The 16,614-nt window shown below is 42.2% G+C and overlaps 1 protein-coding gene across 16 annotated transcripts in view; it reads right to left on the bottom strand.

Moving 5' to 3' along the window:
• Positions 1 to 16,614, bottom strand: part of cher (filamin protein cher) — a 223,044-nt gene that overhangs the window by 131,385 nt on the left and 75,045 nt on the right. For 14 of the 16 annotated variants that reach the window (XR_011715851.1, XM_071688055.1, XM_071688054.1 and 11 more), the window contains exons 3-4: positions 7,788 to 7,995; positions 6,355 to 6,482 (exon numbers count right to left, since the gene is read on the bottom strand). Coding sequence is in view for 15 of the 16 variants with exons in the window: in XM_071688055.1 (XP_071544156.1) it covers positions 6,355 to 6,482; positions 7,788 to 7,995 (336 nt within the window). In the remaining variant the exon portion in view is untranslated. Of the gene's footprint in view, positions 1 to 2,938; positions 2,957 to 6,354; positions 6,483 to 7,787; positions 7,996 to 16,614 lie in introns of all 16 variants that reach the window. The other 2 variants (XM_071688052.1, XM_071688047.1) reach the window with 1 other exon arrangement.

Here is a 16,614-nt window from a genome sequence, read left to right as displayed (position 1 = left end):
CATTTGATAAATTTCCTTACATTCTCTAGCTATGTGCATATTAATGTCACTGTTATGACCACTCATTACTCATGTGATATGCAAGGGGGATTATCAAATCAATTAGATTCATTACCATTTACAGCTAAATGCTACACAGATTAAACCAAATAATGAGGTCCCTATAATTTGAAAATATTTATGCTAAAATCAACCTCTTCAAGGATATGTGACCTGTATGTATTCTCAATTTCTTACATTTTCAGTCAAATATTCTACCATGCTCTTAATATACAGGCATTCTTGTTTAAAGCAGTACTTACAATCAATGCAAATACTCTGCCAAACCTTCAACACCATAATATTAACATATAAAGGTTATACTGTTTAGATCTGCACAAAGCCTGTACATGAGCGAGTGAATTTACATTTCTTAAAGTGATCAATACGGTCTTTTGTTTATCTCTTCTTCTGTGTCATATACATGTGCAAGTCATTACTTGATGCATCTAAAATCTATTCAATTATTATGAATTAACAAGAATTTAGAAATTCTTCTAACAAAATGACAAAGGAAGGCTCTTCTAGATGTTTTCCTTTACACTCTCTAGTTTTTTCAAATGACATTTTCATAAAGTCAAAGAGTGAAATTCACACAAAATTGTCTAAAAATTAGATTGTGAAGTACGAAAAACTTCTTCTCCTGGCAGGGTAATCTTGTGAACAAGTGTAAGAGACTGTATAACCTAACAGGGTTTAATTACAACCAAATGCCCCACTGGAGGATAATAAACCTCAACTGTAAGAAAAGTACTTGCCAAGATATCTCGCTATGTTCTCGCATACAAGATCCCTACTCCACTCACATCCCTTTCCCCGGCACTGCTATACTCAGTTACTCAGTTTTTTACTAAGGAGGAAGAAAGGCATCATGAAAGAAAAAAAAAAAAAAAGAGGTAAAAAGTGGAGGGGAAGGCGGGAGATTTGGGTAGGGATGTTGCAAACACAGACGAGAGCTATGTGCTCATAATGTGACATTTCTAAGCAAGCACGTCTTACTGAGGGAAATATCATACCCAAGGAAAGTCATCTGGGCATAACTGAACCCATTTGGGTATGTAGGCTCTGATTCTTGCTTTCAAGACCAACTCTGCTGACAGAAGAATAAAATCAATTTTGCAAATCATGTTAAAAACACACCCCCTCACTGTCGAACTCTGAGGGTTTTTCTAGATCTATTAATCCAGTTCCCCTTAATGCAACTCAATTACCACTAAGAATTTTGTTGACTACCAATATGAATCCCCTAGCTTAACCACTGCTGTGAGTCTCGAGGCTAAGCTACAGCTACTGACCCAAATTCATATGCTCTAATATAACTGAATCTGGGATTTGGGTGATTTAATTATGATTATCCATCCAAAACCGTTCACCACAGCCGTACAACTGAGGACTATGCTACAGCTACTGACCCAATTGCCTTTGCTCTAATACAGCCGAGTCTGAGAGTTTGGCTGATGCTATTCCCCTGGGAAAGTAAGGAGAATTTTTAATTGACTATACTATGCCCAAGGTTTATCTGTATCACATATAAATCACACTGCTTAATGAAATACATATGAATATGAGGCAAACATAAACAGGATACATCTAGAGTTAAGTTTAGAGGACTGTGATCAACGATGGGTTAAAATTAGTCTTCAGTTACTTGTACATCAGGTGTTGACAAACACCACCAGTGGCTGGGTTTATGAGAGTTCATTCATGCTTGTCCGAAGTAAATGAGTTTTATGTAAAAATCTAAACTAATAATGTATATATATATATTCTTTTTCTTTCTTTCATACTATTCGCCATCTCCCGCATTAGCGAGGTTGCGTTAAGAACAGAGGACTGGACCTTTGAGGGAATATCCTCACCTGGCCCCCTTCTCTGTCCCTTCTTTTGAAAAATTAAAAAAAGGGATATATATATATATATATATATATATATATATATATATATATATATATATATATATATATAGAGCACCAATTATGTACAAAACTATAAAGCTATACAATATGAACAATATGAAATTATAAATGTTTCTCAGGAATTCCACAGTTTCTATACTGCTAACAAAACTCGCATACTTCATGCAACTGCGAGCCATAAAACGAAAAGTGACCACAGATTTCGTAAAAGGATGGGGCCATGTTCATATACAAAAATGGTGGTAAAGGGGACTACAGTGGGCCAGTTTCGTAGGTGATGAAGTGATACTCATAAATTAAGGCATTCACCAATCTGCAAGCATGAATTTTATGATGACAACTTCTACCAAGTAGCTTTACAGCACTAAGTCTGATTACTGCTACAGTAGACCTGGATAGTACTGAACCCTGGTTTCCTTGATGAATGTTCAATGCCGTTCATACAGTCATCTATGGATTTGGTCAACCATCCCTCTAATCTGGTAGTAATCAATCTTACATGATTACCAAACGATTCTACATGTATCATCTTCGACTTGTGATATGGACATACGCAAATGTCATGAGGAATAATCGCAATCTGTCACTAGCAGCTTGTTTCCTCAGATCTATCTGTAGCTATTCGCATAATCTCGGAAAAGGTAGAAATGCTTTCCTCCAAAACCAAAGGGTCTTAAATCTTAAGAATTAAGGTTAATAAATAAAAATTTTTTTAAAATGTACAAAGGCTAAATTAAAATATCTGCTTGAAGTATCAAGTAGCAGTGCCAGTAATGAATGTTATCTGTGGAATCAAGAGCATCACAACCAAAAGGCTTTGACTATATGTTATGGGACTATCATCATCTCCAAGCTAGGAATACGTGCGACAACTACCAGCTATTATGATCCCTAATAGGCTCATCCTGCCAATTTGCTATATTAAAATCATTAATTCACTATGCAACATATCAAAAATCACTGGCACTGTGACATTTACTTACATTCGGTTCCCTGACGTACTGCAAACCATAAGAATACAAAGATAATTCATTTAAAGTCACCTGTATGGCAAAAGAAAATTCTAAAATAATGCTTGTTATAGCAGGGTACAGGTTTCTGTCAAAATAATGTTCACAAAACATTCATTTCCTTCCTTACATTTTTCACCTGAAAGACTAATCTTAACCTGCAAATGTAATCATGACCTTTTCCCATCCTTTCTCTCTCTTTATACTCTCTTGCAATCAGGAACTTACTTCATCCTCTCTCTCTCTCTGTTCCCATTTTTTATTCACTCTCTTCAATCTTATTTTCATATATACCTAATCTTCACCCTCATCACTCTTAGGGAAACAAATATTTGCCTTTTCCACACTAGTGGGTTACTATCAGAAACAGGTTAAGTATTCTCTTTTTTTGTTGAGGATAAATCTTAGTTCTTCTGTTGTTACTCCTGCCCCTTAGTCACCCTCTGTTATACATAGGATATACGAGGGTACTTATCTTTCACCTCTATCCCAGGCATATAATAATAATAATAAAAATAATCATAATTCCCTTTCATATCCATTTCATGGATCAGCCCCTATGGGAAGGTGAACAGGTTTTTCTTTCAGTAAGCAAGGTACTATCAGGAACAGACAACAGCCTTAATAAAATAATCCTAACTTGGGTCCTTCCTATGTTCCTACTTTTGGAAAACTATCACAGGAGGGGGGATTTCCAGCCTCAACTCCTCCAGCCCCTTTCAGTTACTGTCTACAACATGCAGATATGTAGTCTTTGGGGTCTGGCTGTGGATAGAGGGCCTTGGGTTTACTTCATTATGCATAGCAACCAGAAAATGAATTGAGAGCAAATAAGGCAATTTCTTCATCTGTTCCTGGTGCTGCCATACTATGGGAAATGGCTAACATTAAAAAAAAAGGTCCCTAGGGATAGGATTGAAAAAATACAACACACATGTATACTACCTATCATAGAGGATGACTAAGAGGGTTGGGAGCCGGGAGCTGAAAATCATTTCCTCTTGTACTACATAACAGAAGTAGTACCTTAACCCTTAAAGGGAATTCCAAAAGGGAACGGGCATCAGATACACAGATAGAAACAAAAGACGGAGCCAAGTGACGGTCATCTGCTCTTGACACTTCATTGCTCATGCAGGAAATTACAAATGAAAAACAACAATCCCCTTTCAAACCAAAACACAGTTTCCTAACTGAGCAAGGTAGCACAAGTAACACGAAGACAGCCTCAAAACAAATCCTCACTTGGTTCCTTCCTCTGTTTCTCCTTTTGGAAAGGAATAATACATGAGGGTAAGATTTCCATCCCACAGACACTGGTCATCTTACCTGCCTTCTACAAAATGAATAAGATGTAGGAATTTCATTTTCTCCACTATCCCTTCCTTTTGATGAATAACAAAATATCTTTTCATGGCCTATTGCTTCTCCCACCTTGACAATTCAGCATCTGGGACAAACACTAGTTGTACTTGCATACATTAATTCTCAAGCTGTCATGCGTTACGTACCAAAACCAAAACCTAAGATCCCCAGCCAACCTTACACACTATTCCAAGGTTTATCTTGACTTCATATGCTCTGGTTCAGCCTGATGAAAAATTTTTTTTTTCATTTTAGCCATGAAGGTACAGGCAACTGAACACCCTTATCAAGGCCATCTCATTAAACCTAATGTATAAATAACTCAGGTACCCATTTTATCAACCAGCCCTCAGGGGATAATGAACAGCTGGTATGAGTGTGGACAGGCTGCCAACGACCTGGATTTGACCCTGAGCCCTTGCATTCCACATCACTCCAGTTCATTCTGTCATGTGATGGTATATTGCCCTCCTAAATGTCAAAATCAAATACCCCAAAGCCTGCTACACTCCATCATTCCATCTCCTCCCCCTTGTTCCCTCCACTTTCAACACAGATCTGCTTAGTCTTTCTACACTTCCCTTCACATCTATGAACCACTTCAGTTGACCTTGGTCAGATTTTCAGTCATTCTATATGTACTAAACCTTATCATCAAATACACAAAACGCTTAATGTACTAGGTATGGCAGCTGTGAAGGATGTAATGCAAAATTTCCAGGTTCATATCATATTCGTACCCTTGATAAAGGCAGGCAAATTCTACGCTGAATTCTCAGTGTAACCAAGCTGTAATCATCCTTCAATCTGTGCAGTATGAATGAGATCTAATGTACATTAATACATCAACAAGCTCAGATAGCCTACAAAACACAGAGCCTACATAGTCTACTTGGCTATTCATTCTCTAGAACATAAAGAAAATATCAATACATCCAACATAAAGAATTTCTACTGTCAAAATTAAAACTAAATCTAATTTCTCATTTGTAAGCAAAAATGACAACAATGGTAATGCTATAAAGTAGGTGTGGGTCAACCAGTAATATATATTGTGATTCAACTATGTAAAAAGTTATGAATACCAAACAGTGTCTAAGATGCTTTTGCTGTATTCTTAGCTGGACATTCAAGGAAGTGCTATCTCTATTTTTGACTCGTCAAAGCATGAGCATAATAATAAGGTGCAACTCGAGTCACGAGTCCAGCAATGCTTCAGAAATATCGAGCAGAATGTTTGTGTAAAATCTGAAGATAGCCTCTATGTGACAAACCAAAATAAGGAGTGTACCAGTTCTCATCTGTGCACTGAAATAAGGTTCTAACGAGTTGAGGCAGAGTCATGATTTCATCACAGGCTAAGCTTAACTGGTTGACAGCAAATAGCAAAAAGTCATCAACATACACCAGCAAGAGTAGGGGGGGCCTAGGATATATCCCCAAAGTACTCCAAAAACAGTCTGTTATCTGAAGGAGAATTTCCAGGAGATAAATTTTTACCAGTTTGTATACTTATCAAAATCCTTCAATTACATACCATGAATGTCATTCTAACTCTTCACTTATACTTATTCTGTAAACACTCCCATCATCTTTACCTGTATTTTATATCTTCCATCATGTTTCATTCCTAATACATCCTTGTTTTTTGTTTCAACCTAATGTTTTCCCCATTTTCATTGCCACCATACTTATGTTTGATATGCTTTATTTCTTACACATTGCAATAACTCATTTATTTTCCACATATTCCAATTAGTCACTTATTTCATTTTGAAAACATCTTTGTGCTTTACTTACCCACATTTCATTCTGAATGCCTTCTAATTCACTTCTTTTCATCCCTCTCAATTTTTCACTCATATCAACTTCAAACGCATTCTCAATTATTAAATACCCCATAAATGAGACATCAAATAACTGGCACCCATACATTCTTTAAGCCTAAAATTCCTGCCACCAATTCCATCACCATCATTCATTAATCCGACTACTCAATCATCCCCCTTTTCTCCTTTACTCACTTGCCAGCATTGGTGCGAGGCCGGAGAGGTGCTCCGCTCTTGAGCTTGCAATTTGGGTACTGGGACAGATAAGTCATCATGGACTGCTCATCAACATTAGGGTTCACGATTTCTTCAGGTGTGACCAACTGGTGGAAGAAAATTATTTTGGTGCTAACAGTTACAGAAGACAATAAGCACAAAACAATCCAAAAAAGACAGTAATTTAAGTTTTCTCATATGACCAAAATTACTTTGGTAAATATATAAAAGCTATCTTCAAGCAATGTGATATACATCACCCCTTCTCTTAGTTTTTACAATGAAATTCAAAATACTTTAATCGATATTCATAAGTAAATCTACTGATGTAATCATATATATATATATATATATATATAAACATCTAAAAATTTTATAATGTACAGGAAAATCTCTATAACTTATACAAGAAATATACAAAAAAAAAAGCTCTATGATGCATCACAATCTTCTGATAATTTTTCTTCAACCTGACAGGTTTAGTCATGGTCTTCACTGTTAAATGGGAAAGGATTGTCTCTTTTCGATTGACTGACATGTCGCAGGTAAAACACTCCTCAGCATTGGATGAAAGGAAAACTGGGTAAGAAAAGGAATGAATAAAATGAGTCAAGAGCTCCTCACTTGTTTGAAGACCTGATCCTGAAAGACTGATATACACCTTAGTTTATCTTTATTTTTTTCAAACATCATTTTCTGTCCACTCTTCCCTTCAACCCACCAATCTATGCCTCCAAATCGATGCCTCTGACACAGGAATATACTAAATCCCCCCGTTACTACAGATTAAAATACAAGTAATGCTCACTACAGAGACAAAGACGGCACTCCGTCCTAACTGTGGCACTCCTCCTCCTGCCTTTGTCCTACCTGTGACACCCTTCTCCCATGCCCTGCTAGTGGCACCTCCTCCCCCTACCTGTGTCAACCCTCCCCATGCTCCACCTGTGTCAACCCCCTCCCCCTGCTCCATCTGTGTCACCCCTTCCCCTGCTCCACCTGTGTCAACCCTCCCCGTGCTCCACCTGTGTCAACCCTCCCCGTGCTCCACCTGTGTCAACCCCCTCCCCCACCTGTGTCAACCCACCCCGTGCTCCACCTGTGTCACCCCTTCCCCTGCTCCACCTGTCACCCTCCCCCTGCTCCACCTGTGTCAACCCCCTCCCCCTGCTCCATCTGTGTCACCCCTTCCCCTGCTCCACCTGTGTCAACCCTCCCCGTGCTCCACCTGTGTCAACCCTCCCCGTGCTCCACCTGTGTCAACCCCCTCCCCCTGCTCCACCTGTGTCAACCCTCCCCGTGCTCCACCTGTGTCACCCCTTCCCCTGCTCCACCTGTCACCCTCCCCCTGCTCCACCTGTGTCAACCCCCTCCGCCTGCTCCACATGCGTCACCCCTTCCCCCTGCTCTACCTGTGGCACCCCTAGCCAGTTGTCGGCGAGGGTCATGGCCTCTGTGGCGTTGGCGAGGGAGTCGTCTGGTACCCAGTCCGGCCAGTCCGGGCAGAGTCCAGCAGCGACGGCGTCCACCAGGGCTCCGACGGCACGGCCATCGTTCCAGTCGCTGGTGAAGTTGGTGATGGGGAGGTCTGGAAGCTTGCTCTGGATCCAGTGCAGCAGTCTGGAACGAAGGGGTGAGAAGCAATGTTACCAGGGGCTGGCTGGCTGGCTCTCTCTCTCTCTCTCTCTCTCTCTCTCTCTCTCTCTCTCTCTCTCTCTCTCTCTCTCTCTCTCTCTCTCTCTCTCTTTTCTCTCTCTTCTCTTTCTTTCTTTTCTCTCTCTTCTCTCTTTCTTTCTTTTCTCTCTCTTCTCTTTCTTTTCTCTTTCTTTCTTCTCTCTCTCTCTCTCTCTCTCTCTCTCTCTCTCTCTCTCTCTCTCTCTCTCTCTCTCTCTTTCTTCTCTCTCTTTCTCTCCCCCCTCTCTCTCTCTGACTCAATTGGGTGTTTGACAACCTTGCTGCTGATGGAAACATGCCTTCCCCTCCCCCCACTGCCTTGGAGAGCTAGACTTAGGGAACAGAAAACGACCCAACCTTCACACACAAGATGCTATTTCCTCCCCCCTCCCTCCTCTCTTCCTCTTCTCGTTCGTGCACTTAAGAAGTGATAATACAGGAGGGTAGGATTACCATCCCCACGATCCCCGCGTGGATAGACATCTCTCCTGTGTGTGTATCTAGAAATTCATGATCGTAGGATGAAATAGAAATAAATGTCATATCTTAAATGTAAATACAGTTAACTGGAAATTCCAGTAACATGAAAATCTCTTTGTTGTTTATCAGCCGACTTTTAATTCCTTCTTGTATCTCCCCTGATGATGTGATTATCACACGAAAGTGCACTTGTCAACTCGTGTTTCAATTTCCCCGTGGACTCAGGAATATATATATATATATATATATATATATATATATATATATATATATATATATATATATATATATATATTCCTTCCATATATATCAACTGACTGTTATAATTCTCTCTTGTGTCTCCCCTGATGATGTGATTATTACACGAAAGTGCACTTGTGAACTTGTGTTTCATTTTCCCCCGTGGACTCATAGGAATATCTTGATCACGCGCAAAATTGGCACCTCCAGGCAAAAGTTACAGTGTTGTAACAAGACAAGAGCCAGTACAGCAAGAGCCAGCCCGTGTGTCTGTTCGCATGGTACACATCGCAGGCCTTCGTAAACCATGAACAACGCCCTCTGTCAATGGTGTCCCTTGACCTTTGCTACACACCATTTAAAAAGGCTCCAACCATCACTTCCGCTCATCTTCAGTAAATTGCCCAAACGACCGCTCGTCTTATCACCCCCCCCTCCCTCCCCCCCCCCCCCAACCACAAGCCTAACATAGCTACCTGGCCAACATAGAAAGGTCTCGACTTCACATATAAACTACTGTGACAATAGTGTAAATACCTTATCTGCGTTCTTCTTATCGATAGAAGGTAATTATAAATTCCTGTCTCATCTGAATAGCCTACCTAAGTTCTACTTAAAGCTTAGGAGATAATTCATTTAATCAATTATATATATATATATATATATATATATATATATATATATATATATATATATATATATATATATATATATATATACTTGTGTATGTATATGTGGGTGGTTTGGGTCATTCCTTATGTGACATGTGACTCATTGTATAACAAAATGAAAATAATGATATATATAGGTACCGAAATGGGGCGTAAAGCTAACGAGAGAGAGAGAGAGAGAGAGAGAGAGAGAGAGAGAGAGAGAGAGAGAGAGAGAGAGAGCCAGACGGCGCGTTCTGTGACTCACTGGGTCGACGGGGCGGAGAAACGGGGCGGGGCAAGGTGTGACGTGACGGGGCGGGGCGACGTGTGACGTGACGGGACGGGGCGGAGTCACGGGGCGGGGCGACGTGTGACGTAACGGGACGGGGCGGAGTCACGGGGCGGGGCGTGACGTAACGGGACGGGGCGGAGTCACGGGGCGGGGCGTGACGTAACGGGACGGGGCGGAGTCACGGGGAGGGGGAGGTGTGACGGGACGGGGCGGAGTCACGGGGCGGGGTGAGGTGTGACGGGACGGGGCGGAGTCACGGGGCGGGGCGAGGTGTGACGTGACGGGACGGGGCGGAGTCACGGGGCGGGGCGAGGTGTGACGTAACGGGACGGGGCGGAGAAACGGGGCGGGGCGTGGAGTAAATGGAACGGGGCGGAGCAACGGTGAGACGAGGTGGGATGGGACGGGGCGATGAATGATGGGAAGGGGGAGATAACGGGGAGTAACAGGAGTGGACGGGGAGGGGAGAAGCGTAACAGGAGGGAGGGGAGGAGGAGAGAGGGGAGAGGGGAGGGGAGAGAAAAGTGGGGTGGGGCGGGGGAGACACCCCCCCCAGGGTGGGTGGCACGGCTGGTATACTCCCTCATACCACACCAGGTATACTCCCTCATACTACCAGGTATACTCCCTCATACCACACCAGATATACTCCCTCATACCACACCAGGTATACTCCCTCATACCCTACCAGGTATACTCCCTCATACCACACCAGGTATACTCCCTCATACCACACCAGGTATACTCCCTCATACTACCAGGTATACTCCCTCATACCACACCAGGTATACTCCCTCATACCACACCAGGTATACTCCCTCATACCACACCAGATATACTCCCTCATACCACACCAGGTATACTCCCTCATACCACACCAGGTATACTCCCTCATACCACACCAGATATACTCCCTCATACCACACCAGGTATACTCCCTCATACCACACCAGGTATACTCCCTCATACTACCAGGTATACTCCCTCATACCACACCAGGTATACTCCCTCATACCACACCAGATATACTCCCTCATACCACACCAGGTATACTCCCTCATACTACCAGGTATACTCCCTCATACCACACCAGGTATACTTCCTCATACCACACCAGGTATACTCCCTCATACCACACCAGGTATACTCCCTCATACCACACCAGGTATACTCCCTCATACCACACCAGGTATACTCCCTCATACCACACCAGGTATACTCCCTCATACTACCAGGTATACTCCCTCATACCACACCAGGTATACTCCCTCATACCACACCAGGTATACTCCCTCATACCACACCAGGTATACCCCCTCATACCACACCAGGTATACTCCCTCATACTACCAGGTATACTCCCTCATACCACACCAGATATACTCCCTCATACCACACCAGGTATACTTCCTCATACTACCAGGTATACTCCCTCATACCACACCAGGTATACTCCCTCATACCACACCAGGTATACTCCCTCATACCACACCAGGTATACTCCCTCATACCACACCAGGTATACTCCCTCATACCACACCAGGTATACTCCCTCATACCACACCAGGTATACCCCCTCATACCACACCAGGTATACTCCCTCGTACTACCAGGTATAACCCCTCATACTACCAGGTATAACCCCTCATACTACCAGGTATAACCCCTCATACTACCAGGTATAACCCCTCATACCACACCAGGTATACTCCCTCATACCACACCAGGTATACTCCCTCATACCACACCAGGTATACTCCCTCATACCACACCAGGTATACTCCCTCATACCACACCAGGTATACTCCCTCATACTACACCAGGTATACTCCCTCATACCACACCAGGTATACTCCCTCATACCACACCAGGTATACTCCCTCATACCACACCAGATATACTCCCTCATACCACACCAGGTATACTTCCTCATACCACACCAGGTATACTCCCTCATACCACACCAGGTATACTCCCTCATACCACACCAGGTATACTCCCTCATACCACACCAGGTATACTTCCTCATACTACCAGGTATACCCCCTCATACCACACCAGGTATACTTCCTCATACCACACCAGGTATACTCCCTCATACCACACCAGGTATACTCCCTCATACCACACCAGGTATACTCCCTCATACCACACCAGGTATACTCCCTCATACCATCAGGTATACTCTACCACACAGTATACTCCCTCATACTACCAGATATACTCCCCCTTATAACCTCCCCCTCCCCCCGGACTATGGGCTATATCATATAAAACCGACGAATATAACCCAATCATCGCTGTTAATTAACTATACACACACACACACACAGACACACACACACACAAACACACACACACACACACACACACACACACATACACACACACACACACACACACACACACACACACACACACACATACACACACACATACACACACACACACACACACACACACACACACACATACACACACACACACACACACACACATACACAGACACATACACATACACACAGGGTCAGCCAGCCACACGTCAGGTTATAAACCAAGTCAAATATCATTATTAACGTAACATCATTATCACAATACCATTAAAAAATGCCAACACGGCGACGTTTTAATTGTAAGTAAAAAAAAAAGGTAGAAATAATTATACTGGCTACTGTGTAGTAGTTTCATAATTAATTTATATACGTGAGTGGCAATGTTACGTTACTTCAATGCTGTTCAAATACATGTGTTACGTTAATTGCGACATTACGATACAATTAATTCCACATTACATAAACAAGTCTTACTGTAAATATATCTATATTTACCTAATCTATTAAGGGAGGGAATGTTACATTAACAGGCCTCCCCCCATCTCTTGTATTTACTTATACATATTATACCCCTACATGGCGTCTACATATATATTTATGTAGGGCTGGCATGTTTAATGCAAGCCCTTTATATGTGTTTCAACTACATAGGAATATGTGTCAGCTGGGCACTGTAAACCATAGTGTAAATCACATGATGACGTAGAACGAGGTGGTAAGGGTATGGGGGGGTAAGGGGGGGGTGAAGCAAGCTGGCTACCCTCACCCACTATTCTTTATTTACCCACCGTGAATCACCCCCCCCCCCCCCCCACCCCAGACGCACCTCATACAGCATCTATCACCGGCCTTAACCACCGCCTGCTGATAGTTTAATTGCACTACGTCATTAAGTTCCTTAGGGGCAAAACCTAACTACAAGCTATGATCGAACAGAAAATGTAACGAGACCAAAGTATTCAATGCACATAATCACATACACTACCATCTTACCACACACACACGGACACACATGCGCCCATCAGCCAATCAGAACCCAGATAGCCATCAAGCTGCATTTACGATTGGACGTCCAGGTGGCTCCTCTGCCACCGGCCGCGCGATGCGAAACCTCACCCGTCGATCGGCAGAAGCCACCCGTCGACCAATGAGAACACAGCGCGAGCGCAATCCCGGCTTGCCATTGGCTGGGACGTCCTGCGTGGCGCGCTCAACCTCTGGTGGGCCGGGGCGTTCACACGATGCGCCACATCAGTGTAGTTTCCAAAGGTCGCTAACGGAAGGAGGATAAATGCCTTGTGTGTGTGTGTGTGTGTGTGTGTGTATATACATGATGGTGACGGCGTCACACCTAACCTTGGCCCACTCCCACATACCAGTGCAATGTCACCCACGGGGGAAAGCCACGGAGGGAAGGACGACACATGAAAAATAATAATAAAATTTCCATTTTGATATCTGTCACTCAGTCTTGTGTGTGTGTGTGTGTGTGTGTGTGTGTGTGTGTGTGTGTGTGTGTGTGTACGACGGGCATGAGGGGGGGGGTGTGAGGAAAAGTGGGTCTTAATGGGTCACACACGTCAGGGAACCCGTTAAGTATTTGACCTTCTAACGAGAGAGAGAGAGAGAGAGAGAGAGAGAGAGAGAGAGAGAGAGAGAGAGAGAATCTGAGACATGGCGAAGTAGGAGTTTGTATATATATATATATATATATATATATATATATATATATATATATATATATATACATATCTATATATATATATATACATTATATATATATATATATATATATATATATATATATATATATATATATATACATATATATATATATATATATATATATATATATATATATATATATTGGTATTGCAGTGGAATTTATTAAAAAAGGGGGTGACTGTATTGTTGACTGGTTGGTAAGGTTATTTAATGTATGTATGACTCATGGTGAGGTGCCTGAGGATTGGCGGAATGCGTGCATAGTGCCATTGTACAAAGGCAAAGGGGATAAGAGTGAGTGCTCAAATTACAGAGGTATAAGTTTGTTGAGTATTCCTGGTAAATTATATGGGAGGGTATTGATTGAGAGAGTGAAGGCATGTACAGAGCATCAGATTGGGGAAGAGCAGTGTGGTTTCAGAAGTGGTAGAGGATGTGTGGATCAGGTGTTTGCTTTGAAGAATGTATGTGAGAAATACTTAGAAAAGCAAATGGATTTGTATGTAGCATTTATGGATCTGGAGAAGGCATATGATAGAGTTGATAGAGATGCTCTGTGGAAGGTATTAAGAATATATGGTGTGGGAGGCAAGTTGTTAGAAGCAGTGAAAAGTTTTTATCGAGGATGTTAGGCATGTGTACGTGTAGGAAGAGAGGAAAGTGATTGGTTCTCAGTGAATCTAGGTTTGCGGCAGGGGTGTGTGATGTCTCCATGGTTGTTTAATTTGTTTATGGATGGGGTTGTTAGGGAGGTGAATGCAAGAGTTTTGGAAAGAGGGGCAAGTATGAAGTCTGTTGGGGATGAGAGAGCTTGGGAAGTGAGTCAGTTGTTGTTCGCTGATGATACATCGCTGGTGGCTGATTCATGTGAGAAACTGCAGAAGCTGGTGACTGAGTTTGGAAAAGTGTGTGGAAGAAGAAAGTTAAGAGTAAATGTGAATAAGAGCAAGGTTATTAGGTACAGTAGGGTTGAGGGTCAAGTCAATTGGGAGGTGAGTTTGAATGGAGAAAAACTGGAGGAAGTAAAGTGTTTTAGATATCTGGGAGTGGATCTGGCAGCGGATGGAACCATGGAAGCGGAAGTGGATCATAGGATGGGGGAGGGGGCGAAAATTCTGGGAGCCTTGAAGAATGTGTGGAAGTCGAGAACATTATCTCGGAAAGCAAAAATGGGTATGTTTGAAGGAATAGTGGTTCCAACAATGTTGTATGGTTGCGAGGCGTGGGCTATGGATAGAGTGGTGCGCAGGAGGATGGATGTGCTGGAAATGAGATGTTTGAGGACAATGTGTGGTGTGAGGTGGTTTGATCGAGTAAGTAACGTAAGGGTAAGAGAGATGTGTGGAAATAAAAAGAGCGTGGTTGAGAGAGCAGAAGAGGGTGTTTTGAAATGGTTTGGGCACATGGAGAGAATGAGTGAGGAAAGATTGACCAAGAGGATATATGTGTCGGAGGTGGAGGGAACGAGGAGAAGAGGGAGACCAAATTGGAGGTGGAAAGATGGAGTGAAAAAGATTTTGTGTGATCGGGGCCTGAACATGCAGGAGGGTGAAAGGAGGGCAAGGAATAGAGTGAATTGGAGCGATGTGGTATACCGGGGTTGACGTGTTGTCAGTGGATTGAATCAGGGCATGTGAAGCGTCTGGGGTAAACCATGGAAAGCTGTGTAGGTATGTATATTTGCGTGTGTGGACGTATGTATATACATGTGTATGGGGGTGGGTTGGGCCATTTCTTTCGTCTGTTTCCTTGCGCTACCTCGCAAACGCGGGAGACAGCGACAAAACAAAAAAAAAAAATATATATATATATATATATATATATATATATATATATATATATATATATATATATATATATATATATATTCTGTTTCCCATTTTAGAAAGTTAATACAAGGAGGGGAGGATTTCTGGCCCCCCGCTCCCGTCCCCTCTAGTCGCTTTCTACGACACGCAGGGAATACGTGGGAAGTATTCTTTCACCCCTATCCCCAGGGATAATATACATATACACATACACACATACACATACATACGCACATATACACACACACACACATACATATATATACATATGAAAAATGTAAGAAACAATTTAGAAAACTGAAACTTCTAGCTTGAAATGAATGAAAAAATGAATGTCACATAATGGTTCAACCTCTGGTTATGGGGTAAACCATGGAAAGCTGTGTAGGTATGTATATTTGCGTGTGTGGACGTATGTATATACATGTGTATGGGGGGGGGTTGGGCCATTTCTTTCGTCTGTTTCCTTGCGCTACCTCGCAAACGCGGGAGACAGCGACAAAGTATAATAAATAAATAAAAATATATATATATATATATATATATATATATATATATATATATATATATATATATATATATATTGCTATGAGTCCACGGGGGAAAATGAAACAGGATAAGTTGCCAAGTGCACTTTCGTGTAATAATCACATCATCAGGGGAGACACAAGAGAGAAATACAAGTCAGTTAATATACGCCTTCATTAACCTGTGTACATATATACTCACATATCCAAGCCTATGTTCGGTATCCACTGCTCGAACAGCCTAGATGGCAAGGATGAGCACCTGAGATGGGTGTGGGCCGCCTCCCATGCCCAGGATTCGAACCCAGGCAGGCCCACTATGAATCAACATCACAACCATCACAAAATATATAAGAATCTAATAATAACATGTCTAAGGAAATAAGTTTATCTTAATTATTGCATTATTTGTAACTACTAATTACAATCATTTGCCAATGGAAATGACCAGAACAGCGTGGTTGCCCTCTGTACCACGAACTACACAGGGACGACCTTCCAGTACGA

This window comes from Panulirus ornatus, chromosome 45 (genome assembly GCF_036320965.1).
Source record: "Panulirus ornatus isolate Po-2019 chromosome 45, ASM3632096v1, whole genome shotgun sequence".
NCBI classification, from domain to species: Eukaryota; Metazoa; Arthropoda; class Malacostraca; order Decapoda; family Palinuridae; genus Panulirus; species Panulirus ornatus.
Note: the sequence above shows the minus strand (reverse complement) of the source record. Positions and strands in the feature narration are given on the sequence as shown.